Here is a 26,786-nt window from a genome sequence, read left to right as displayed (position 1 = left end):
TCTCCCTTTTCTTCCTTCACTTCTCCCCCAACCCCAAACACCCACTGCCAGAGAAAGGTAGAGAACAGAATAGAATCTAAGGACTGGAAGACATTAAGGATTATCTAATCTCTCTTAATTTACAGATGAGCCAATAAACGTTAAATGACCTGTAGGCCATATAGCTAAAAGTAGTAAAAACTAAGATATGAATCTGACTCTATATTTCTGCCAATATGCCACTCTACACAGAACTATATTTGGTTTGTTTCTGTATTTAAAAGGAATTTTAAAAATATTCAGTGAAAGCCAAATATGCCAGAGTCTCAATCTATATTGCTCTTTTTCTTAAAATATAAAAGATGTCTACTCCATAATTAAATTGTGTATCTAACTCCTCCTGAAGAAAGAGGCTATTAAAAAGATTTTCAATAGCTCCCAGTGGATTGCTATATTAACTGTTACACAAAACAGGCTAAAGATGATTGTGACTTAAAGCCATATACATTTTAGAAAACATTCACACATTAGAAGTTAAATATACACAACCACTGTACATATATGTATATATCATACATTATAATATATAACTCTATATATAGTCATTATTTAATACAATCAATATTAATAACTATTATATAATATTATTATATACAGTAATACATGAGTGTGTACACCTTCTGTAACAGTAAAAGAAACAATTTAATTTAAAATGCATACATTACATTCATCTTAACTGGCCCCTTGAAACTCTATTTTTTTCCTTAAGATTTAGTCTGAATTGTCCTCTCATGAAGATGTCTTTACTGCCAAAATATATGTAAATTTAAGTTTACTGTTTTCCCTCAAATGGTTAAGGATTATACTTACAACAAAAATTAAACTTCTGAATGCATACTGACTATTCACAATGAAAACATACAAAAATGATACCTACACTTTGTCAAGATAAGAAGGCCTCTTCTTCCGGGGAGTCAGCAACACAGTCACAAAGATAGCAATGATAAAAAGCGCGAGGACAGCTCCAATGACTGCTCCCGCTACTGCTATGGAAGAGGTCTGCTTAAATGGAACATCTGGAATGCAACACAGATTAGGCTTTTTGAGGCAACTGGCAAGGAATAACGAATGCATACTTTTTATGCCTGGAAGATGCAGGAAATATTTTTGAGATTAAGTATGATATTCAAAAATAAGTCTGAAAGACCCTAACTTTGATTCACTTTTTATGGCTACAGACAGGAAATACCAATTGAATCAATTGTCCTATGATTTCCATTCAATAGACCATCTCCACACCATTTCCCTGCTTTTCTCAAACAATGATGTCTGATATAAGTATAGTGATAAATTTCTCTCCGTGAGTTATTTGGGGGTCTAGGAGAAAAAAAAAAAACACGAGGGCTATAGGAAAGATGTGCAGAACAATTACAATAATCCAAGTGAGAGATGATGAAGTTCTGAGAGTAGCAATCATCTGGAGAAAGAAGGATGGATATAAGAATGTTGTGTAGTTATAATCAACAAGACTTGGAAGGTGACTGGATAATACAAAATCAATATGGAGAGTCAAAGGAGACTCCTTGGCTGTGTACACAGATAACTAGAAAGATGGTGTCCTTGACAGAAACGGAGAGGAAGAAGTTAAGATTTGGAGTATTAGGAAGAGGGAGAAAAATTATGTGTTTGCTAGGTTGAGTTGGAGATAGCTAAAGTGGGACAACATCCAGTAGAGCTATCTAATGGGCAGTTGATCATGTAGAATTGGAGCTTAGCTAAAAGAGACTCTGGACTAGAGATATAGATCTGAGAGTATTCTTCAGAGATAATGGAATTCTTGGGAGCTGATGAGATCACTGAGTGCCTTAGAAGGGAGCTCCACTGGTACAAGATAGAACATGGAAGATTATGCAGCAGAAGAAAGGAGGAACAGACTGCTAGAATGAAGAAAGACTGTGTCACTGAGAGTCAGGGAGGAAAGGTAGTCAAGAGAATCAAATGCTGCAGAGAGGTCAAGAAGGATGAAGGTTGCTCAAGGGCCTCAGGCATGTTAGAAATCAAGAAATTGGGGGCAGCTAGGTGGCGCAGTAGATAGAGCACCAGCCCTGGATTCAGGAGTACCTGAGTTCAAATATGACCTCAGACACTTGACACTCACTAGCTGTGTGACCCTGGGCAAGTCACTTAACCCGCCATTGCCCTGGGGAAAAAAAGAAAAAAAAAAAGAAATCAAGAAATTGTTGATAATCTTGGAGTAGAGCAGTAGAACCGGAAGTCAGATTAGAATGGGTTGAGTTGTCAGAATAGAAAATAGTAGAAACAATGGCTATAGAGAGCATTGCTTAAAAAGAAAGCTGAAAAGCCTCAGAAATTATGAGAAAGCCATTTGCCACTAATATTTTACTTTAACCCTGTGATTCAATGAGACCTAAGTATATTTCTAAAAATCAAGGAAGGTACCAATAGGTTAGATAAAGGGGGGGGGGGGGGAGGTCCTCTTAATAGTCTATAAACACTTACTAAGAACCTACTACAAAGGGCAGCTAGGTGGCACAGTGGATAAAGCATGGACCCTGGATTCAGGAGGCCCTGAGTTTAAATCCGGCCTCAGACACTTGACACTTACTAGCTGTGTAACCCTGGGCAGTTACTTAACCCTCATTGCCCAAGAAGAAGGAAGGAGGAAGAAGGAAGGAGGAAGGAGGAAAGAGGAAGGAGGAGGAGGAGGAGGAGAAGAAGAAGAACAACAACAACAACAACAATCTATTACATGTCGGGCACTGTGTTAAGTGTAAAAAAAAGAGATAGTCCCTGCCCTCAATCTCAAAATTGAAGGCAATAAGCAAATATTAACAAACAAGCTAAATACAGGATAAAAAGTAAATCACTCAAGGAAGAAGGGCACTAGAATTAAGAGGGGTTGGGAAAGGCTTCCTGTAGAAAAAGGGCTTTTAGTTAGGACTTAAAGAGAAGCCAAAAGTGGAGATAATGAAGGGGAGCATTACAGGTATGGGGAACAACCAGAGAAAATACCTGGAGCCAAGAAATAAAGTGTCTTGTTCATGGAATATCAAGGAGACAGGTGCCACTGAGCTGAAGAATATGTGACAGGGAATAAGATATAAGACTAGAAAGGTGGTGGGGAGGGCTGGTTGTTAAAGAATGCCAAACAGGATTTTGTATTTGATCCTGGAGATGACGGGCAGTCGCTGTAATAGAGAGGTGATATGGTTGGTTCTGTGCCCTAAGAAAACCACTTCGGCAGCTGGAAGGAGGTTAGCCTGAAGACTTGAGGTTAATAGCTGGCTATTACAATAGTCCTAGAATGAATGAGGTGTCTGCAGCACAGTATTAGAGGACAGAAGGGGGAGTATATTTCTGAGAGATATTTCAAAGGTGAATTGACAGGCCTTGGCACCAGACTGAATATGGAGGGGTGAGAGATAGTGAGAAGGATACAGGGTTGTAACCCTGAGGGACAAGGAGGATGGTGTTGCCCTCTACTGTAATAGAAGGAAGAGATGGAGGGAGGGAGGAGAGGAAGATAATTATTTCTCTTTGGGACAAGCTGAGTTTAAGATATCTATGGGATAACTGGAAGTTGGCAGAGGATGGGGCAGGGTAGGTAGATTTAAAAACTGTCAGCACAGAGAGGGTAATTAAATCCATGGGAGCTGATGAGACCACCAAGTGCAGTACAGAGAAAAAAAAGTCCTAGGACAGAATCCTGTGGAACATGTAGAGTTAAAGAGTATGATCCGGATGAGGATCTAGCAGAGGAGACTTGAGTGGTCAGATAGGTAGGAGACCCAGAAGACAGTGATGTCTTAGAGAGAGTGACCAACAGTATAGGGTAAGGAGAATGAGGACTGAGAAGAGGCCGTTGGATTTGGCAATTAAGAAATCAATAGTAACTTTGGAGAGAACAATTTCAGTGGAATGATGGAATTGAACTGATTGAGGAGGCAAATTACTAGAGTAAACAGGACCAGGTGAGATCAAAAGCATAACTGGCCTTGAAGAAAATAGCTACCCCTTCATTTGAGAATATTTGAGGATATTGCATTTCTTAGTCCTCTACCTTGCCCCACTCAGTACATCTTCCCTATCCTGGGTCTTTCCTCTATCCTTTTTTCTACTGTTGCTATACCTCTTAGTCATTTCTCAGCTTCCTTTAAGCCTTCTTTATGTGGATTTAATGAAAGACAAAAAGGAAATGAGTGTTTCTGGAAAATAGAAAAAAAAAGTTTGAAGTCTTCAAATTGTATAGTAGTATTTAGGGTTGATACTTTTAAAATATATTAATTTTTTTATAAGGATTCACCATTTGGCCTCTTTTTTTTTCCCAAGACTCTAAAAGTGTCCTCCAACCCCCACCCCCCAACCCGAAAATCAATAGTCTGTTATCATCCCTAGAATAAATAAAAATATATTTTGCTGTAAATATCATGGTGGTACATTGAATCTCTGATATGAAGCAACATTATCACCTATTAGGGCACACTGATAATTCTAATGTGATTCTGCATCCATCCAAGCCTAGGGCAGTTTTGTTGAGAAGACAAACCTGTGCTACATTTAGCATTTATATGGTAGAAGACATAACTCCTGATTGGCTGACAGAATGATGAGCAAGAGTTTTTGCTGCAGAAATCTCAGAGACACAAATGGAGAGAGGAGAGCTCCAGGGAGGCAGGCAAGAAAAAATCTGAATGGCGGGCTGGAGCTCATAGAGGCAGATATATGTATGAGAGTTGGCCTCAATCATGTTCCTTGAATATCTGGGCTTACAATTCTAGAACCTGAGAATGGACCTCCCTTGAGAAAAATCATTCTCTTTCCTCACTTGGGCTGAGATTTTATCTTGCTTCTGGCAAGAGAACTCATTTATTCTTGTGTATCCTTTGGTATATTCTCATTTGTAGAACCACAATCTCCATTTACTGATTGCCTAGATAAAAAAGGCTCCTCAGTATTCATCATTTCTGATTATCTTTTGGGTTACTGGTGTTTGGTAAAAAAGGGTCAAGCTGGTAATGATAAACTAAGGTGTACCTCAGGGAAGGTAGGTGATTTTGGTATAAACTTCTAAACATTGTACATTTAGAGATATTTAAGAGGTGGCAGATGGGTATAATTCTAGCTTTGATGTTCCTCTCTGGAGATGCAATCTTCCAGCCTTCAGCCATCTAGAACTCCCACAGGCCCTTCTACTACCCACAAAAAACTAAAAGGCAGTCACTTCAGGGATAGAATGGATTTCAAACTATACCTATCCATGAGATGTTGAGCCATGTCCAGATTAGACAGCCCATACAGATCTTATATGTAGAGATTATCTGCAGGAATATTTTCACAATGATTCTTGGTTACTTCTATTCCAAGAAATTTTTTTTAAAGGTTTTGGAATTTTAGTCTTGATTCTGAGGTTATTTTTTTTCCTCTGGTGTTTCCCATTTTTTTTTTTCCCTGAAAGGTTGTACTTAATGATTTCAACATGAAAATGCCAGGATTCTACAGCCCCTGGCTATTAACCATAGCTATCCAGAGCAGTGATCATTCAATCTTTGTAGAGATTAAGATAATCTATAGCCCCACTTTAAATTTAAGAAGCAGGCAATGTTGGTAGTAGGCTTTAACTTTCTGACTTCTTGAATTTTCAATGCGTTTCAGAAAGGAAGGCAAATTTGTAAAGAATTAGTTTTGAAAGAAAGTTTTGAATCCTATTAGGATCTTCTTTGTCCATACTCTCAAATATTTTGCTTGGTATCTCAGAAGACTTCTCATTCTATGAATCATATTTTGTTTTGTATTTTCTTTCCTCATGGTAGAGGGATTTTCTTTTGAGGCATGGATAACTTTTCCCCCTAGCTGTATCTAGGAATAGTTTCCCAAAGAATATTTCAGAGAAGCCCTGATTATTTAAATACATATGTGCATAAATTTTCTGGAGAAGTAAAGAGTTTACACTCACTGCTTTGCTTCTTCCCATCAAATGCTAGTTACACAAAAGACCATCATAAATAGCAAATAACAAGTAAACCTATATATCTATGCAAGTAAAACAGCAAACAGAAACTGGAGAAGTGCTACAAATTAAGAAAGACCGAAGTTCTTCAGCTGAAAGTGAAATAAGATCTCAGCTCAAACCAGCAGAAAATTATTTTACCCAGGGGAGGTCCGCTCCCAATAGTTTCTAGAATCTAGTACTAGATGACAAAGAACTTGGTGTGGCCAATTCCTATAAATGTCTGTGACTTTAAGCGCTCCAATTCACCATTCAAAACTCACACTCTCTCTCTCTCTCTCTCTCTCTCTCTTTCAACTATTTTCCTGGAGTTCTGTTCTCCATGTATCAATGACATCTCTGCAACAAACTGAAATAGTATCATTATACGGGTAGAGAATAATATGTTCATCATTCTCTCAGCCAATCAGGAGTTAAAACTCCTCCTTAAATGCCACTCAGTACAGGGTTAGTTACCTCAGCAGCAAAACTACTCAGTCTTGGGTAGAAATATCATTACACTTATTTAAACATCTTCAGTTAACACTAAAATAATGAGAATTAAGGCTGCCTTTTTATCTTTTGAAATAATAGACTTTTCTGAACATTTAGCATGAAAATATTGAAAATCCATATGGTAAAACGATAAACCCATTGCTATGGAGAAACAACATTATTGAGCAGAACAAAAAGTACAACTGATTATAATTAAACTCTGATGCATAAACTATGTTGACAACAATATTATTTCTGCTTTTACCAGTTTTCAGCTTAACTAATCTGATCTGGAGTAGAGGAATGAATTTTCATGTCTTTAAATAAGACATGTATGTGTTTGTATATTACTTAAAATCAAAACTTAAGTTTCTTTACAATCTGGCTGATACAAATTAAAGTACACTTAGAAACTATGCAAACTAATTTTGCATCTGAAACAGAGATATGATTATTAATTTTAGATAAGATTTAAATGTACCATTACAAATATAAAATATCAATATTGCTGGCTTCATTCATTTCATAAAAAATTACCTGAAACAGAAAAATAGAGCCTTTTCTATTCCCACATTTAGCAACCAAGTTCTGCCCCATATTCACACCAAAATATATCTGTGATCTATATTGTTCTCACTATCTTCTTGACCAAAATCTTAGCATATATTAATCCTTTATGCATATATATTTTAACAATATATCTGGTCTCCATGCCTTATGTGCCTCTCAGCTACCTAACACAAATCAAAGAAATATACAACTAGAACAACCTCCAAAAAAAAATCACTTTCCTCCTAACATTTATCCAAAACTCTATAGTAGTTTTCTAATACTTAACAAATCCTTATAAGACCAAACTTCTAGATACTCAACTTTTATCATCTTACTTTTTCTTAAAATATGCCCTCTAGGTTAGGCCAGTGTCTAAACGATGTATGCTTAATCCTGCCTTGGTTTTTGTTCCCTCATGTACCAGCAGTCTAAATATTATTAAGATGTAGGTTTTCCATTAATTTTTTCCTAACCCCATACAACAAAGATCCTTCTTTTATTTTAAATTATTTTGGTACATAAGCTTAGAATGTTATTATTTAATCTTTGGTTGAGAAATAAAAAAGACCTTAGAAGTAAGTTATCTATCAACTTCATCATTTTACAAAAACAGAAATTGTGGCATAGAGAGATTTGGCAATTTACTCAAAAGCATATATAGTAAAGCAGCAGAGCCAGGATTTGCACCCAGGTTGTCCAACTCCAAGATCTGGTGGTCTTTGAACTTCACCACACTGAATGAGCTATACCAAAATTGTATATATTAATCCCCTGATATTTCCTCAAGTCTTTGGCATCTGAAATCTCTACACTAGACAATAAAGTCTTTAAGAGAGGCAGGAATTGGGGGCAGCTAGATGGTGCAGTGGATAGAGCACCGGCCCTGGAGTCAGGAGTACCTGAGTTCAAATCTGGCCTCAGAAACTTAACACGGACTAGCTGTGTGACCCTGGGCAAGTCACTTAACCCCAATTGCCTCACTTAAAAAAAAAAAAAAAAGAGAGAGGCAGGAATATTCACTTTTATATCAACCAAAACACAATATGCACCAAAACACAATGTTGACTAAAGAGTAGGCATTTAAAAGGAATATCATACAAAACCACAGTGATAGCTTTTTTCCTTCAAAAAGGAATGAAGAACGCACCACTGTTTAAATCTCATTAATGCATTCATTAAAGTCAACTTTCTGGTGTGATTTCTTGGAAACATTCAACAAATATCTACATAAGTAACATTTAAACTCTATCTAATTTAATTTCAGGCGACTGGCTCACAGACACAAAAATGATAGCTATTAATGCTCTATTTTAGGCAATGATTCTCAAACAAATCTATTCCAAGTAGTCAATTAGGCTCAGTCAGAAAAAAAATTGATTTGTCTTATTGTCTGCTTGCCTTAGTGTAATAATTATGGCTTCAGAAACATACAAATTAACATAAGTAAAACAACCAGTAAAGGATAAATTTCTATTGTGTTACAATTTAGAGTGGAAGTATATAAAACAAATTATAGCATGTTAGATTAAAATATTTAATTGGTTTTATATAAGGGGGTAGGGAAACCAGGATGTAGAAAATTTGTCACACAGCAGAATGGCTGGCTCAAATATTCATCAACATGTATTAAGAATTAAATAGTAAAACAACTAATTAGAAATACTAATTTGTTAGCCTACTGCCACTATCCATTAAATACAGTTTAAAGGCCATATTATGTGTTAAGAGATAAGTTACATTGTCAAACACGTTCATTTTAATTATATTCTCCCAATGAAAATAAGCTCTCAGAAAAGTGAAAATGTGTTTTTTGGATTATTTATGCAAGAGAGATATTTAAGATTTTTTACTAAATATATTACTAAATAACAATGCAAGTTTTATTAGCATAGAAAACTAGAATATAACATAAAATGCCAGAAATATGAAGATGCAGTCTCTTAGGAATGTTGTATTTGTTATTAATAAGAAAATATGAGTCAGTTCACTATACAATCTGTTACTTTTCAAAAATTCACTAGAGGCTTCATTTCATACATTCTGGTAGATTTTTTTTTAACACGTTGTATTGCTTTCATCTATTAAACAGATGATACAGTTTTTAGGAGTATCAAAACTTGAAACAAAATAAACACATAAAAAAGTGTTCGTTGGCCAAAAAAAAAAAAGTTTACTGATTTATTCAAAGACTGCTTTCTGCATTTATTTTCTGTGGCCTTTACATGAAAGTCTACAGTCTATATTATCTTCTTTCATTATTTCTATTTATAGTTTTTTTTTAATGCCCAAGCAATTCAATATTTCATTTATTTTCTTCTTGCTTCTGAAAATCTAAAGTAACCTTGTAGACTTTCTCCCCATTTTTTAGTTTATCTTATAGGTATCCTTTAAATAAAATTGCATTATATTTGCTGAACATTCCAATTATGTAATTCTCTTCAAATATAACTCCATCAAAGCAGTCACATAGAAAACAAGAAAGGCCTAATAATTCTTTCCTTTTTGGACTACCTTTACCAAAAAGATAAACATCCCTCAAAAAAAATACTGACAGCAGAAAAGAAAAGACATATTGATTTCTCTACTGGACTCTCCTGAAGTTAATTCAAAAAGGTAAAAATTATTCAAAGAATCTGAGAGAAAGGAGTTAAGATTATGGGGAAAGGAAATATAACACTAAGATTTTTTTCTTAAATTAACGAATCTCTTCTGCAGGGACAGTTTCTTGCATTTTTATACGTTGCTAGATTAATTAGCTGTGTACATCACTTGTATTCAAAAATTAATTTAACAAAAATGTTTATTTCACACAACTATTCATGTTTACAATCAGGTCTCTATTTACAGCAAACATACATAATGTCGTAGGAAACAACACTGCAATGCTTTTGAAAGTTAACACGAGTATCATCAGTCTGAACTTAAGCTCTGAAACTCTGTAAAGTTTACCAAATTATTTAAATTGGTGAAAGATACACTGAGTGTAGCAAATACTCAAAGGTCTGAATATTACAAAAATCCCTTAAATTTATAGAAGGCGCAAAATATCCCACATGAAAAAGTGAGTTCACAATAAGTAGTTCATTTTTTTCCTAAGACAACAAGCTATCTTTCAAAGATAATATAGTAAATTGTAATCTTTGAACATTTGAAATATAGTTTTAGAACTACATTATACATTTGTTTAGCGTTACTCCCAAGTTGAGAATTATGTACAGTATCTGGTTTGTGATTGTTCTAAATAGGAAACTTTGGTCAAACAAGAAGCCAAAACCATTATCTCTTAAACTGATAAAGAGTTCAGATCTATCTTTGTGTGTGTTTGGGGGGAGGGGGGGGGTCAAAACACCAGCAGTTTAAGCATGGAGTCACTAATTTTCCCTTCAAAATATTTACTTCAATCACAGTGCACTGTCTATTTTTAAAATACAGATACTGTATTTGTTGTAAAGCTCTAAATACTGTAGGTCATCTTGAGGTGTTTTTGCAACTAAAAAAAAATACACATTTGCAAAATTGGTTAACTTTTGTATTGTTCAAAATCCATATTTTCTAGTGATTTGGATATTGTATTATGCTTATTAGTACTTAATTTATAAGAAAATCTTTCAATGACAGGTGTTTATAAACTATATACATGTCTAACTTTAGCCTGATATTATACTTCCAGTATTTTATTGAAAGGGAAATACTAATTTTCAATTTTCACTCCCTCAAAAAAGTTAAGGTAAAAGTCACAGTAATTATTCCATATTCACAAACTTGCTTTTAGGTTTTAACCATTATAAAATCTTTTCAAATGAATCTGTTCCATATAACCATAACTTTTTGTTCATAGTTTCCTAAGCCTTGCTCAAAGCAAACAAAATTCAAAAAATACTTCTATATTGCTTTTCCAATCACAAGATTATCTATTTCCTTTAGTGTTAGTTTTTTTTAAAGTAAAAATAAAAATAAACAAAGAAAATCCCAGATATTACCTTGTCAGTTAATAAATCACAAAATGAGTTCTTTGGACTGCATAATATATAAGCCATTATATGATAATTCCAGGTTTTCACTGTAGAAACATTTAAATTTTAATTATTTCATGAAGAAAATCAATATTTGAAGATTTGGATGAAATTACCTTCTCAAATACACATACTTCAGAAAAGGAAATACTTGTTATATCTGTTATGCTGACTTTAAATGAAAAACTCAATAATTTTCAAACACTGATCTAAAAGCACACAGGGGGAAAAAGTTTTAGGAAAATATTCTGGCAAACTGGGTTAGGTATGAAATTTTCTACTAGTCCTACAATTTACAGACTACAGACAATCCAAATATTGTAACTTTGGGATCCTTAAGATCTTGGTATTTTTCTTTCACCTCTGACTAAAGTCAACCTTAATTGACTGGAAACAAATAAGTCTACAAAATACATAAAATCTTTAACTCAGAATATATTTTTCTTATTTGCATATTATAACCAGATCTGGTCTATACCTCACTAGAACTGACAATCTATCATAGATTATTCCTCTACAAGAAGGTATTTTGGAAGTAGCTAAGAAGCAAAAGATAGATTTGGCACTTACTGTACCATAACTAATGTTAATATCACTATGGCATCATTTTTTACTCTCCAGAAACTAAAGCATATGCAAAATTATTTAAGAATTTCTATTCTGTTTAGCTCTTATATGCTTTTTAAAGAACAAAACCATAAAGGGTAATGGTATTACAAAAAATCCTATTAATTTTAGTTAACTAAACCCCATTCATTTAGTCAACTAATAGTTTCAGTGCAAAGCATCTTTAGAAGTATACCTGACTCTATAGTCACCATGGCAAGGCTCATTTAAAATGAAGAGGTATTCATTCCTTTTCTGTTAACCTTAGAAAACACTTTTTAAAAGGGAAAATGGTTCATCAGGCTGCATATTTTTGAATACATAAAAAATAATGCTTGAACAAATCTAAGAGTCAATTTTGATGTAATGATATTTGATGGTGAAAACCTTTGAAATCAAGAGGTATATGTTTTTCACAAATCCGAGAACATAGTCTTAAGTAAACATTTAATACACGATGCCAAAAGTAGTTGCTTTTTTTTAATTTTTGTACCAAAACAAATTATACATTTAACTTTTAAGTTAACAATTTTCTTCTTACCTGTGCCACAGACCAATAAAGTACTCTGCATTAAAATTCAAATCTTGAGACAGTAGTACAGCATTGAAAAAAAATATAAAGCAGCTCAGATACATTTAACCTAGATTTTACATTTCCATTTGTCAAGTTAGAATATAAAAAGCTTGAAAATCAACTTCAAAAAGCTTATTCTTCCTTCAAGAAAAAGTATGAACAATCTGAAAATGATCAACTAAAATGAATGAAACATTGTACAGAGTCACTTTCATTTAGTGGTTGCTAAACATACCACTCCCTCCTGGAAATTACTGAACCATCTACATGTGAAACTAAGTCATCTTCGTTGTCATCATAACTTTCATCACCAACAAACTTCATTCCCATTTTTATATCTTCATAATAATCCATTGGTCTTTCAAACCTGTTCAGATTGTCTACATTGTTCCACTGAGATTTTTCAGGTTCTTCTAAATAGTCTTTAGATATTAGATTGTTAACTGGATGTTTATTTTCTTTTTTTACACTGTCAGGGTAAGAATCAAGCTCATCTTGATGAAGAACATCAATTTGCGATTCTTTTTGCATATCCGATGGTGGAATGTAGTTCTTAGCAAAGTAGTCACCACGAAACGTCCGTCTTCTCCTATAGAAGAATATTCCAACCAAAACACTTACAAGTATCAGGAAGAGAGCCCCACCCACTGCACCACCGATGATGGTGCCAATTGTGCCATCCTTAATTGTTGCCAAAGTTGATAATGGGAAAGGCAATTTTTTAGGTGGTGCATCTACATCTTCGAATTCAACTGTTGAGAAACGCCACTGAACTGTAGGTGGTAGGGTGGTAGTAGTAGGAGGATCTAATGGAAACAGCAAAGATAGACAAGACACAGAAAGGCAAAGAATGTCAGTGAAAGCTAAATCAGCAGCAAGTTGAAAAGAAGGCACAGTTGATGGATATATACATAGTAAAAAATAGTTTTTCATTCTTAATTTGATAAGACTAAGATGCCATGTTACTTCATTTGTTCAACACATCTAAAAATTACACCAAGCCTGATATCTGTTCACTAATCATTGGTCTACCACAAAAGAAGGTTTGTTATACAGGGTATAACCCCTTAGACTACAATGTTAAAGATTAAGTTGTTGTCAAGTGTTACACACCAGGAAGGGGGAAGCTACTTGCTTAGTTATTTATATAAATTATGTTCCTGGGAAAGGCTCCTATATAATTATGATTTTATAAATATTAGTATCAAGATAAATTTAATTTCTCAGCCAGTGGCAGAGGGGAATAAAATGAAGAGAACCAATTCTCTTTTGGTTTTGTGTGTTGTTTTTTTTTTTAAAAGAGAAATTTAGATTTAAATTTTACATCAGAAGCATATCTTTAAAGAATGAAAAACTATACATTCTTGGTAAGTGGGCAGAGTAAGCTAATCATTTGATTATTCTCTCAAAAATATTTTTTTCTTAAGTGAATAGACTGTCCAAATTTTAAAAACCAAAGAAGTATTAAATATAGATCATTAGGAATTTTGAAAATAAAGAACATCACATTCTCACTTGTTTAGATTAACAAACCACACCATGAGAAAAAGACATCTAAATATTTTAGGCAACTAAAAAAATTCCAACACTATCTTTAAGAAAGAAATTATTTCATAATGTGTGGAATCGATACCAATAGAAATGGACAATATTTTAGAGAGAACATTCTAATAATGCTAAAACATTAGATGCAAATGATCCTGCATATTGCTACCATATTACCATGTGAATGTCCATTAACATTAAGAAATACTAAATATGAGTCATGAAAAGTAAACATTGGTTAATTTTCAATTAAAGTGGTATTTTAGGACACTTTCCACAAAATTATGTTGTTTTAGAAGAAACTACATGTTACAGAGGCTTAAATTCCCTATATTATAAGACTAGATGACCAAAATGATATAATTTTGTAGTTTAGATTAGCATTTGTAATGAGTTGGTACTGAAATTTTTTTTTAAATGTTAGAACACACTAAATCTACATTGGGAAATTATTCTAGTGTTATAAGCTGTAGAAAAATACTTACTGAGGCCAGTTTCATCATGGAATGCCGTATGTACAGAATATGGTGAGAATTTAGCAGGTACAGCATAAATACTGTTGACAATGTAATACTAACTAACTTCCTATAAGTTTAAACATATATAGGATCGTAATTCCGTCAAGCATATCAAATATTAGTTCATATAGTATTAATAAATGAAACAGGAGTTTTAAATCTGTGGGAAGATACAGTACATAGGAGAATGTGAAGGATTCTTGACATCTAATCTCCATTAAGTTCAGCTTGAAGAGAAAAATTATAGGAGTCATAATATAAAAAGTACAAATTTTTCACAAAATCTAATTTAAGAGAGTTAGGACTTTATAAAATGAGGAAAAGAACTAAATGTTTATTTCCTAAAGCCTTTCCAGGGGGAAGAGGGGGGTCAGGGCAGGGCAGGGACTTTTAGTTTCAAAGTAGCAAAATGTATGTATGTGTAATTCATTTTTTTCCTTCCTTCCTTTTTTTTTTTGGTAAGGCAATTGGGGTTAAGTGACTTGCCCAAGGTCACACAGCTAGTAAGTGTCAAGTGTCTGAGGCCGGATTTGAACTCAGGTCTTCCTGAATCCAGGGCCAGTACTCTATCCACTGTGCCACCTAGCTGCCTCTGTAATTCATTTTTTTAAAAGATGATTTAGAACTTTTATCAAAACAAAAAAAAACAACATGAGAATCAATCATAGCCACACTTTCCAAAATTAAATGTTTCACCTTTTAATTTATTCAACTTTTTATCCTTAATTTTCTTTGAAGATTTTATTTTTTCCAAAGATTCACGTTTTTAATGTTCATATTTCACTTTAATATTTATTAAATTTCTATTTCTTCCTAATCTACTTTAGAGATATTTGATTCGTTTAAATAAAAAAGGAAATTTTTAGAAACGGGTTATACATCTTAAATCAGATGTTCTTTTTCTCAGTGGTGTACAAATATCCTCTCTATATATGTTTCTATATATGCGTGTCTATGTAGATATTTATCTACATAAACATGCATATATAGACACATTTAATCAACTAGAATCTCAGAAAGAACATAAAAACTATTTGCTTCTTCCCAATGGATGAACTGGACATGAAAAATCCTTTTCAATATACTTATGTATGTAGACTTCATTTTTCACAAACAGTATGTGTTTTCTAAGACTTATTATTTTTTCTTTTTTTAATGAGAAAACTACCAGTAAAGATCGATTCAAAATGAATCTGAACATATTCCTAGAAAAGTCTGATTGCTTTTATGTCAAAAGTCAGTAAGAACTACATCCATTCAGGCACTGGGAACAAAAACATACTCAACAATGCAAACACCTTTCAGGGAGAATAAAGAAGGGAAAAGAGTAGTGGACAGGCTACCAAAAATAACTTCATTGCTAAATAAGTAGTTACTAACTTTTAGAAAAAGAGATTAAATTCAATGAATAGTTCGATAATTCAATTCCACTATAGTTCTGCAACATAGATGTTACAGTAACAAATACAAAACTGAGCAATTGTAAAGGTCAATGGCATGAAGAACATGCTCTTTACGGGACTATATAACAAATTAAGAAAAGGAGAGCAAGAATCACTAGAGTTGTATGGACATGGTTAAAATAAAATTACTGATGGAACACATAGATTAATGACTAAATTCCCCAAACCACAAACAGCTAAAGTAGACTGGAGACATGGAACTCATAATAAAACTTTTTGACCATAAACATAAAATACACTGGACTAGTTTCATTTGTGATGGGAAAGATGAGATTAATTTGGAATCAAAGTTCAGCATAACAAATGATATATAAGAAAGTAACTTAAAATTCTAAAAAGGCAAGGAAATTGCACAAGTTCTAATTCAATTCCAATTTTATGTGATATTTTAGTTGCTATTAACAATTAAAGTAAATATTTGTGCCAAGTGGTAACATTCTCCCTCCCTTCAGTCTAAAATTAGAAAGAAAGCAAGAGACAAAAGAGAAATGCTATTAAGCAAGCACAAAGAATCTAAGGATCTTAAAATTTAGATGGAAATGTAGAAGTCACATAAAACCACTTCTCACAAAATTCCAGGAATACACATTCTTTTAGAGGAATACCTCTAAAAAGATATTCATCCAACCAATCTGAAAATAACAACTGTTGAAGAGCTAACTAACTTACATCAGGCAGGGCACTCCGTTTTGGAATGTTTGTTTAGTGGAAAGTCCTTCACTGTATGAGGGAGGGAAAATCTGCTTATAATTTTTATTCATTGGTTCTACCTTGTATACAGAAGTCACACAACATAACTCTAGTTTCTCTTATGCTAAATGTCCTCCTAGTACAATTCCTGTCAATGAACTTCATGGTTCATTGTCAATACTTCCTCCACCAATGCAAATGAGCAACTTTATAGCATTTTATGATCTCGGAGAGTTTCTTAGAACCAATGATGTTATAAATAACTTGTCCTTGATCTACACTGCTGGATGTGTCAAGAGTCAGGATTTGAACCTAGCTTTTCCTGATCCCAAGGCCAGGCCCCTGTGTATTCCAGCTCTCAGTTCCCCTTCTTGGCTTCATTAGACCAGATGGTCTCTAGGGGCCTTCCTTAAGGTCCGGCCCCAAAGTTATATGACATTTTATATGTACATAGAACTGATACTGAATCATGATATGATGCTTCTGATAATTATGATGCTAACAAATGAATTAAGTATAATTTCAAAAAGTTATAATTTCAAAAAGACAAGACATATGGAAAGTAATGTCAGTGTGACTAGTAGAATTTCAAACACTGGGAAATACTGAGTTACAAAAATGAAGACTGTTAAAAACATAGTATTGAAACAAAATAATAACCAAACCTAAACATCTATCATCTCAGTACAATACAAACTACATTGTATCACATAAAAATTATAATTTATTCTTTCCACATGCCAAGGCATATGGTCAAAAACATTATGTTGTTACTAATTCATTCATAGATACATATACACCTAGTCAATGTTTGATATTACTTACAGATACCACCACAAAGTAAATTTTAAAAATTATTTATAATTATAGAGGGTACCAAAGTTCTACACATTAGCATAAATTTAAAAAGATATAATAACCAAGCATAAATTCCAAACTCTCTCACAACAAAACCTAGCCAAAATATTTAAGTGGTTTTTTTATGGCAACAACTAATTTGGAAACTGACAACAAAATATTACAATCTTTATAATTTCACCTAAAATATTCCTAATTTGGTATCAAAGTTCCTCAATTTGGAAGTCCTGATCTTTGCAACAGTCATTGATATTCCAAATGTAAATTAAACAAGGTATCAAAAAGCAGGTCATTTATTTGCTAAATGAGGCAAATGAAGAACTTTTCTGTCCTAATCAAAGTTATTGGTCTTGACCAAGAGGACTAAAAATTCAAAGCCAATGAAAGGACAAGAAAACTTTGTTTCAGATTAGTTAGGAGAGGAACAAACTATTTATTTTAAATAAGCATATTTTATTAAATCCATCTATTTTCTCAAAAATCTTTAACCAAAGAAACCCAATAATAATGCTGAAATGGATCTTTATTTAGCTCTAATGAAGACAATCGACAGAATACTTTAAAGCACTTAAATGCAAGGAAATGGCAACTCACCTAATATGTAGATGATCTTTTGGGCACTTCGTTGGCCAAGGGAATTTGTAACCTTACAGATATAAACACCAGAGTAGTTGTAAGTCAGTGGATTGACAAAATACAAAGTATTCTCTGAAGTCTCTAAACCATCAGGCCACTGTCCATCCAACCTGAAAGATGTTCAAAAATGTTAAAGACATTTCTAATAACTATTTATTTAATACGCAAAATATTGTTATCATTTGAAAAAAGGCAAAAGGTGTATAATGTGTAATGTATAATGTAAGCTGGCCTTAAAAAATACCTTGGTTCAGGTCTCTAGCCTGATGCATACTATACTGGTGGTGTAAATCCTAAGCAAGTCATTTTACCACAGAAAATATTGAAGACCACTGATTACTGTCAAACTATGTTAACTGAGGACATTTTTTTCTCTGGAAGTTCCCTATACCAATGAAATCAGAAATCAGATCCAAAACATTTTTAAAATAACATCAGCAATGGAAATTTTATTAAATGTTGTTACTTTATAAGTATCTCCCCAACCTCTCTTGATTCTACTTCCTTCCCTCTGTTAATTTTGTCTTATTTATCCAATATAAAGCCTGCTTTGTATAGATTTAATTTCATGTTGTCTCTCCCAAGATTTTATCTTTCTATCTCCAGCACTTAGCAGAGGGCCTGACATGGTAGGTACTTAATGTTTTATTAATTTCAACTATGAAGGAAAAATCATCCTAAACAAACAACAGTTCTACAATTGAGTAGTCAGAATACTTTAGTTAACAAAGAGCATTAACATTTCTTCTCTTGAAATATAAGTTTTAAGAAGTCGAGTCAAAATATCAAAAACACAGAAAAAAGGTTTTAAAGAACTTTAAATGATATTTCAACTTTTAATCTTTACTTTGCACTTAGTAGACGTTTATTAGTTGCTGCATTGGTGAGGTAAACCATTTATTTTCAAAATGTCAATAAAACTAGAAAATGCCTTGGGTGTAGGAGCATTCAAATGAAATCAACTCAACAAACAGCACCTTCTATAATATAGAAAGCATTATACTAGGAAAAGAAAATAGAAAAGTCCAAACAAAAAAAGCTCTGGCTTTCAGGTAATGTATATTGTCCTGAGAGGACTGCAAGAAGTCCCTAGATACAGAAATACAAGGTAATCTGAGGGTGAAGAGAACAGTAACATTTTGTGGGTTAATCAGGGAAGGCTTTAAAAGAAGGTGGCCTACACTAAGATTAGAGAGTAGATGAGGACCCTGTGAAGTGGAGATGTGGAGGCAAGGAAAGAGCGAAGGAGAGAGTGCATCGTAGCCAGAGAATAGATAAAGAGGGCAGGAGACAGAATGCTGATAGCACAGTGGAGGAGAAAGTAAAACTAGAGAGGAAGCTCATAACCAGGTTGCAATGGGCCTGAAATGTGCTCTCAAGAGTTTGCATTTTTTTCTTTATTGCTATTAGGAGCAGCTGAACGTTTTTTTCAGCAAGGAAAGAACACAGCTAACTGAGTCTAAGAAGGTTTAGTGTCAACAATGAGACAAATGAAGAAGCTCTTTCAGGTGAGTCCAGAAGGCTACAATTCAGATGAGAAATGATGAAAGCCTGGACTATCCTTCCAGCTGTTACTGTACCTCATCCATCCTGAATCTAGAATCTTGTCTTACCATAATTCATAACAATTCCACCCACCACTGATTTTCCAGGCTATCATACCTGTTCTAGTCTCATTTTATCCCTTAAAAACCTTGACCCTATAGCTATCTTGCTCAACTTTACACTATTCTCTTCCTTTAAATCCCTTGAGATGCAGGATGATAGAGTGGACTGGGTGTTTTGTTCTTGAAGTTAAGAATAACTGGGTTCAAATCTAGCCTCAGGTACTTACTCCCCATGGGACCCTGTGCAAGTCATTCACTCTTCATGTGCTTTGGTCCTCTCATCTGTAAAATATACTTGATGGTCTTTAATGTCCTTTTCCAGTTTCAAAACTATGATTTTATTAACCTGCTATAGTCCCACCCTTCCACCCTACCCCCACTTATCCCTTTCCAAATTCCAACAGTGGATTATTCCCATTATTCTGGTTTTCTCCACTCTGACCCTAAAGTTGCTTAATCCCACTGGAGGAAGTCACAACAGGCTGCTTGGATCCACTACAATTCTATTCTCTTATCTCTACTAAGCCCTCCAAGGCAAGCCAACCCAGTGACTCTTTTCTGAATGATTCCATATCAGGGACTAACCCTGTTAGATATCAGCAGAGTACAGTGGAAAGATGGATTTAGTCTCAAAAGTTTCAGCTCAAATCCTGGTTCTGTGGCTTAATATCCTGTGACCATATGTGCCACTTAATCTCTTTGAGCCTAAATTCATCATCTGTCAAAAAAGAGAGAATGAGATGTCATCTTCTAGATGGCACCACTGGATTGAGGACATTAAGGCACCTCCCAGCTCTAAATCTAAGATCTAATCTTCTGCAAATCCTCTCTTTAAGTTACCTACTGGACTCTTCCCTCTTTCATATCAGACTCATAGCTTACTGAAAAATAAAAATATAAAAATAAGGCCATTCATCAGGAACAATCATCTTCTCCTATTACTATTTCTAACTTATTCAACATCATCCCTCTGTTCTCTCCTCCTTTGCTGTAGTCGCAGATAAAGGACACTTCTTGTCAACTCCTATGGTCTCCTCTTGAAGCTTGCTCCTTGTTATCTACCACTTCTTTTTGTATCAGGCTATGTATTCTATATCTTTCCCAAGAATCAAAGGTCAAATTCTAATACTCTCACCTATAATGACTGATGGAGCTTAGATATAAATTACAGAAATGGAAAGCAAAGGACATGAAGTACTGTTACCTGTACTTTTGAAAATATATTTTAGAGAAAATTTCCTCCTAAATTTAAAATATTCTGTTACCTGCTCCATTTAGACTGTGAAGGTGGTGGATTTGCATCAGCATTACACTTGAGATTAACATTCATTCTTCCAACAAACCAATTCCCATCATACCCTGTGACTGAAACTTCAGGAGCATCTATAAAATATAAACACATAACAAAGTTATGAGTATAAGTACAATAAGTAGAAATGAGTTATAAAATGCAAATACACATATAAGGCATGTCCACATATGAAATAGTTTACTTTGTCTCATTTACTTTGGATATATAAACAGAACATTCTAATTTTATGAATAACAATACCTTGAAATAAGTCAATCTGAAAAATTATTTCAAGAACCAAATTGTTACCAAAAGCAAAACAAAACAAAGATCCAGGAGTTCAAAATAACAATGATGATGGGGGGGGGGGGAGAGAAAGGGTAGTAATACCATGTGACATTTATTTAGTGATTTAAAGTTTACATGATTTAAGACAGCTGAGGATCAGGAAATTAAAAACCTATTCAGAGTCATAGTACTAGCAAGTTATCAGAGGTAGGATTGAACCTATATCTTCCTCACTACTTAGCATTATGTGTTAAAAGCCTTAGGAGGCACATATAAATATACACAAAACTTTCCAAAAAGTATAACTAAATTACAAAAGAAAACAGCCTACTGCAAAAAATATTTTTGTGAAGAATTAGTTACTTTACTTTTTCCCAAACCCTAACAACCAGGATTTAAAGGAAGGAGTGGTATATATGTATGTGTATGTGTATAAACACAAACACATACAGAACAGGGATAAAAGTACATAACAGCTGAGTGAGGAAGCCCAGATTCAAGATATCATGGGTTTGGGGGAACAATGTTAAAGGAGAACTAGCCTTCTAAAAGTAATTGTCATTGAAAAAAAAAAGTAATTCAAGGGCTCACTAAGCTTACCTCACAAAGAAAGTTATAGCTTTACATATTAAATGGAAATGAAATATGGTAAAATTGCTCACCTACCCTGCAGAAGTAGTAGGAATAAAGGCACACTGTTCAATTAAAAGTTTGTTTAAAATAATGATAATTATAATGATGATGATACCAGGTGAAAAAAAGATACCAAAAATGAAAGCTGAAATCAGAGAATTACAATACTTGATTTTTAAAAACACACACATTTCTGTATCATTAAAGTCTTTTCTTTAAAAAAGTATTGATGTGGGATGGATTTAGGGTCAAATTGATTCTGAGTCGTCCCAAAAGAATTACAAGACTCAGTTAACTCAGTTTCCCAAGTTTTATTGCAATACTGTGGGTAACCACAGAGAGGGCACCATGAAGGTGTCTCTCTCAAATAGGGAAAGGAAAGACAGTAATATTTATAGTATGGATCAGTATCATTATAATAATCTCCTCCTAAGGGAGGTACAGGGGAGGGCTTATCCTAATTTGGAGTTCCTGGGGGCTTGAGCCAACCCCCCAAGACAGGTACCTTTTTTCCATGGAGGTGTGTTTTGGGGGGTTTACATGTCATAAGGTGAATCTGGGGATAAATTTGGCCTTTTCTGAGCATATCACCTTTTCATTCCCATGCCCAGTTTCAAAATATTTTCATTTATCAGTTAGAATTTCTATACCCTGTCTGTATATCATTGTTATATTTAAGGTCTCTATGACCTGCCTCTTTATGCTCTTGTTATGAGTGCTGATTAATATGGGTAACGAGAACCTAGGCCCTGACTTGTTTCCCAAGTTTTAAATTATCCATTAATCCCTTTCGGGGCTGGGGTCTGTAAATTATAACCCCTCTCGGAGCTCAGATCTAAATTAGAGCTCAGGTCCCTAGGTTTTTCTGTTAACCTATCAATAGTACCTAAAAGGGGTTATCTGTCAACCTTTTTTAGCCTCCTCCATCAGTATCATATATTAAATGTTTTCATTTTATATGAATTGAGACAACTTCCCCCAAAGTATATTCACTTTTAAAAAAAAACTGTTTGGGGCAGGGAGGTGGGAAAAAAATACCCCCCCAACCCCAAAAGAACATAATCTACAATCATGTAATCTATTATAAAGAGCCAGTTTTAGGATTAAGTGGATGAAACCACATAAAGAAAATATATGAGTATATTACAGGATACTACCAAAAATTCTATTTATGCTTAGGTACAGGAGGAAAAATGGTAGATAGATGAAAAATTCCATACTCAAAGTATTTAATAATGGGAGCTGAAATGTATGAGTTTAATAAAAAGTTAAGAGGTCTTGAAGGCTATGCATATAAAAAATAAGATTCAGTTATCTGTGTTCTCCCTGTTTCTCTCCTAGGAACATTTTCAGAATCGAAATTATTGGAGAGTTAAGAAAAGAATAGTAAAATGGGTGTTATACCTGTATACAGTACTCATGCTTAGCAATAAATGAGGAAAATGGATTTAATTTGGATTAATTTTAGCAGAACTGAAAAACAGTTGGTGAGGTTTTGTTTTCTTAAAAAAAAACCCACAAAGTAAAAATTACACATATGTTGTTTTGTATTAATAGTGGATGCAGAATGGGGAGGGGGGATTGACCTGTTTATAGGTGTAGGTGTGAAGATTCCCTACACTGATACATGCAAAATAGGCCATTCATATCTTAAAATCATCTAAGTTAGGCTTAGAGGTCGGTAATTAGCCCTTAAAGTTTAATTAAGCTTTTGTTCAAAAGCTTCACCTTTACTTGTCAGTACACAACAGTACCATTCTTTTTTTTTTTACAACACTACCATTCTTAATCAGTATCACCAAAATAAAAGTACAAGGTTATAATGACTAAGGGTCAGAGAAATCATACCCAAATACATTTTCATGAAAACCAAATAAAAAAGAATAAGAAAAAGAAAAGATTTTCTATTTCTGCAATCAGTTTATTTTTTCTTAGTACCTCGAAAATCTGAACAAATAACTGAAGTGAGAATTTCAGAAACCAAGGAAAACTGAGAGATCATTTAGTCCCACTCTCTCATTTTGTAGAAGAAACTCAGGCCCAAAGAGGTGCAGTAGTTCAGAGATTTGGTCCTCACAACTGAAGAAAAAAAGTCAGTGGCAAACCTGACAACAAGACTTGTATCCTGACTCCCTATCATCACCCTATTGTTCCTCGCCATGCAAAGTTTATTTATTTTGTAATCCAAACCAAAATTTAAGACAAGCTTAAGAAGTTTGGAAAAGATAAAAAGGCATAAAGGTAAGCTTATAATATACCCCAAATCCCTTGATAAAGGCTAAAATTCTAGCTAGTCTGTCTAAAATATCTAATGAGTGGTCGCCAATAAATTACAAGCTTTAGCAAGAGTTAGGCTTTTAAGCATTTATTAAGGAGAATAAGAATTTGGTAAATAGAGAAAGGCCTACATTCATCTATCTATTAAAGGGAAAGCACATTTCTAGCTCCCTTATCCACCAGAGTCCTCAGGAAAGAGAGAGTCAGAGTGCCAGGCTCCCTGTTTCTTCCTCCCACCAGCTTCCTAACGCCAAAGAAAAGATGCATGGTTTTGCCCTCAGAGATGTTCACCTCATTTCTACAGTAAGTCTCCAGCAGATGGCGTCATTCCGATTGTTACACCCTACATATGTGTAAACACACACACACACACACACACACACACACACCTTACCTCTGTTCACTGCCTATACAGATTTTTAGCTGTCACTGAGGGCAGGGGTAGGGTCTAGATACTTCATTAACTCCTTACCTTCACCCTGATATTCACAACTTACAAATATAACAATTAGCACAACTAACTTTTCATTTCTTTCAATTAGTTCCACCAGAACCACCACCTTCAAAAACAATAAAACACAATTTTCTGGTGCAACACAATTTACAAGTAGGCATGCCAGAAATTAGAGCAAAAACTAAATTATGATCAACATATACTGATGTGTTTACAGCAAAGTCTCATTAGAATACTATCTGCTACAAAGTAGAACTCCACATCTCAGAGGTCTGTTAGCACCATAAAGAGAGTATTAAAGTCAGGCTGGAGAATATTAAGTGTACAAAGAAAAGGAAGCCCCAATTTTCAGGCAAGTCATGAAAATCTAAGTAAGTCTAAGTTCAATACACAGTAATAAGGACAAAATATGCACTCAAATATTTATTAATGGCTAAATTTCTAAAAGACAAGATGCTATTCGTTTATTACTAATATGAAAGTTCTCTGGCAAATTCTCAAAATTCAATTCATCTGGACTCCCTTTTAAACTCAATGTTTAGCAAGCACAAATAAAGTTCAAGGAAGAGTTTATGTAAAAAATGTCAATGATAAAGAAAAATTCAAGGAAAATAAAATAGTCATCAAAATGTTTTAATTGTATGTAAAATATACTCTGAAAATATCCTAGGAAAAAAAAAGATGTTCAAAAATGTCTGAGTGTAAATAAAATAATGACAGTTTATGGTAAATATAATACATGCTACTTACATTGTATATCCAGCATAAAAGAATATCGAATTTCCTTTTCCAAAGCAGGATGTCTCACAACACAAGTAATACGTCTTCCTCGAGCAAATTTGGTTGGAATAAGCTTATATTGGCTTACGATTGTCACAGTCTCATTTGGAAAAGAAGTTACGGTGGATTCCATTTCACCAAGATCACCTTCCCAATCAATCTGTGCAACTGGTTTTCCAGTAGCTGCTGTACAAATGGCTGCTACTGTTTCATTTCCACCATCAATTAAAGGGTATGGGCCCCTTTTTAAGCTCACAGTGGGTTCAACTGTTTAAATAAAAAAAAAAAAAAGTTAAGCTTGAAAAGAATGTATGTTCAAATAAAACCAAGCACTCCTAATATAAGGCTTTTGATCTACCTAACACCATTCTTGGTTTGGTAGCTTCCAAGGCAGTGTCATTGGCAGCTCTGTAGGTGATTTGCCATTTTATAAGTTAAATGAATCTAGGAATAAATCTCATCAAAAATTCCTGGTTTCAAATGTATCCAAGTCAGGGGACAGCTAGGTGGCACAGTGGATAAAGCACCAGCCCTAGATTCAGGAGGACCTGAGTTCAAATCCAGCCTCAGAGACTTGACACTTACTAGCTATGTAACCCTGGGCAAGTCAATTAACCCTCATTGCCCCACTTTAAAAAATGTATCCACACCAGGGTTTGCTAACTCTGAAAGAGGTACATCTTAGTTCAAGGGTTAATTTCCTAAAAATCGGACACAGATGAATTTATATGAATTGAATCATGATTTCCCACTAATAGTCATTATAAACATATCAGTTTGTCAAGGGTATGTAACTTGACTAGCTTCAATATCAACAAAGATCATAGCCTCTCTATATAACTGAGTATAGGGTGGTGGAGTCTTCAAAAGGCATTCTGTCCAAAAACTTCAGCTGGTCCTTGGGCAATCTGTGTAGCCCATCACCAGGACTGCAACTAAAGCCTTTCCAGATTAAAAGAACATGTTCTACCATCCAAATGTTACACTGGTCCAACCTTTAAGAACCTAAGATTAGCTTCACACTGTGATAGATGGTAGAAGAGGATTTTATAACAGTATCATTATTAAATTGGAGTTACATTCTGAGAAAAAAATTGGTAAGAATGCTGTAAGCTTTTTAAAATCAAAGTGGTTTATTTTCAAAATACATCAACAGTGACTAAATAGTTATATTCCACAACAAATGTAATATATATTATGAAATGCAAACTGGATCATTTTTACTACATTAAATTAAAAAGCTTATGTACAAACAGAAGCAATGGAGCCAAGATTAGAAGGAAAGCAGAAAGCTAGAAAACAATTTCCACAACCAGTGTTTCTGATAAAGGCCTCATTTCTAAAATATATAGAGAACTGAATCAAATATATTAGAATACAAGTCATTCCCCAATTGAGAAACAGTCAAAGGATATGAACAAGCAGTTTTTTTTTCAAATCAAGAAATCAAAGCTATCTATTGCCATATGAAAAAATGCTCTAAATCACTATTGATTAGAGAAATGCAAATTGAAACAACT

General features: G+C 34.0%; 1 protein-coding gene across 4 annotated transcripts in view; it reads right to left on the bottom strand.

Moving 5' to 3' along the window:
* Positions 1-26,786, bottom strand: part of NECTIN3 (nectin cell adhesion molecule 3) — a 186,447-nt gene that overhangs the window by 106,525 nt on the left and 53,136 nt on the right. For 3 of the 4 annotated variants that reach the window (XM_043995012.1, XM_043995013.1, XM_043995014.1), the window contains exons 3-6: positions 25,237-25,533; positions 20,809-20,926; positions 17,895-18,046; positions 917-1,055 (exon numbers count right to left, since the gene is read on the bottom strand). In XM_043995012.1, the coding sequence (XP_043850947.1) occupies positions 917-1,055; positions 17,895-18,046; positions 20,809-20,926; positions 25,237-25,533 (706 nt within the window). Of the gene's footprint in view, positions 1-916; positions 1,056-9,815; positions 13,033-17,894; positions 18,047-20,808; positions 20,927-25,236; positions 25,534-26,786 lie in introns of those variants that run through there. The other variant, XM_043995011.1, reaches the window with a different exon arrangement.

This window comes from Dromiciops gliroides, chromosome 3, assembly GCF_019393635.1.
Source record: "Dromiciops gliroides isolate mDroGli1 chromosome 3, mDroGli1.pri, whole genome shotgun sequence".
Classification (NCBI taxonomy): domain Eukaryota; kingdom Metazoa; phylum Chordata; class Mammalia; order Microbiotheria; family Microbiotheriidae; genus Dromiciops; species Dromiciops gliroides.
This window is presented reverse-complemented; position numbering and strand designations above follow the sequence as displayed.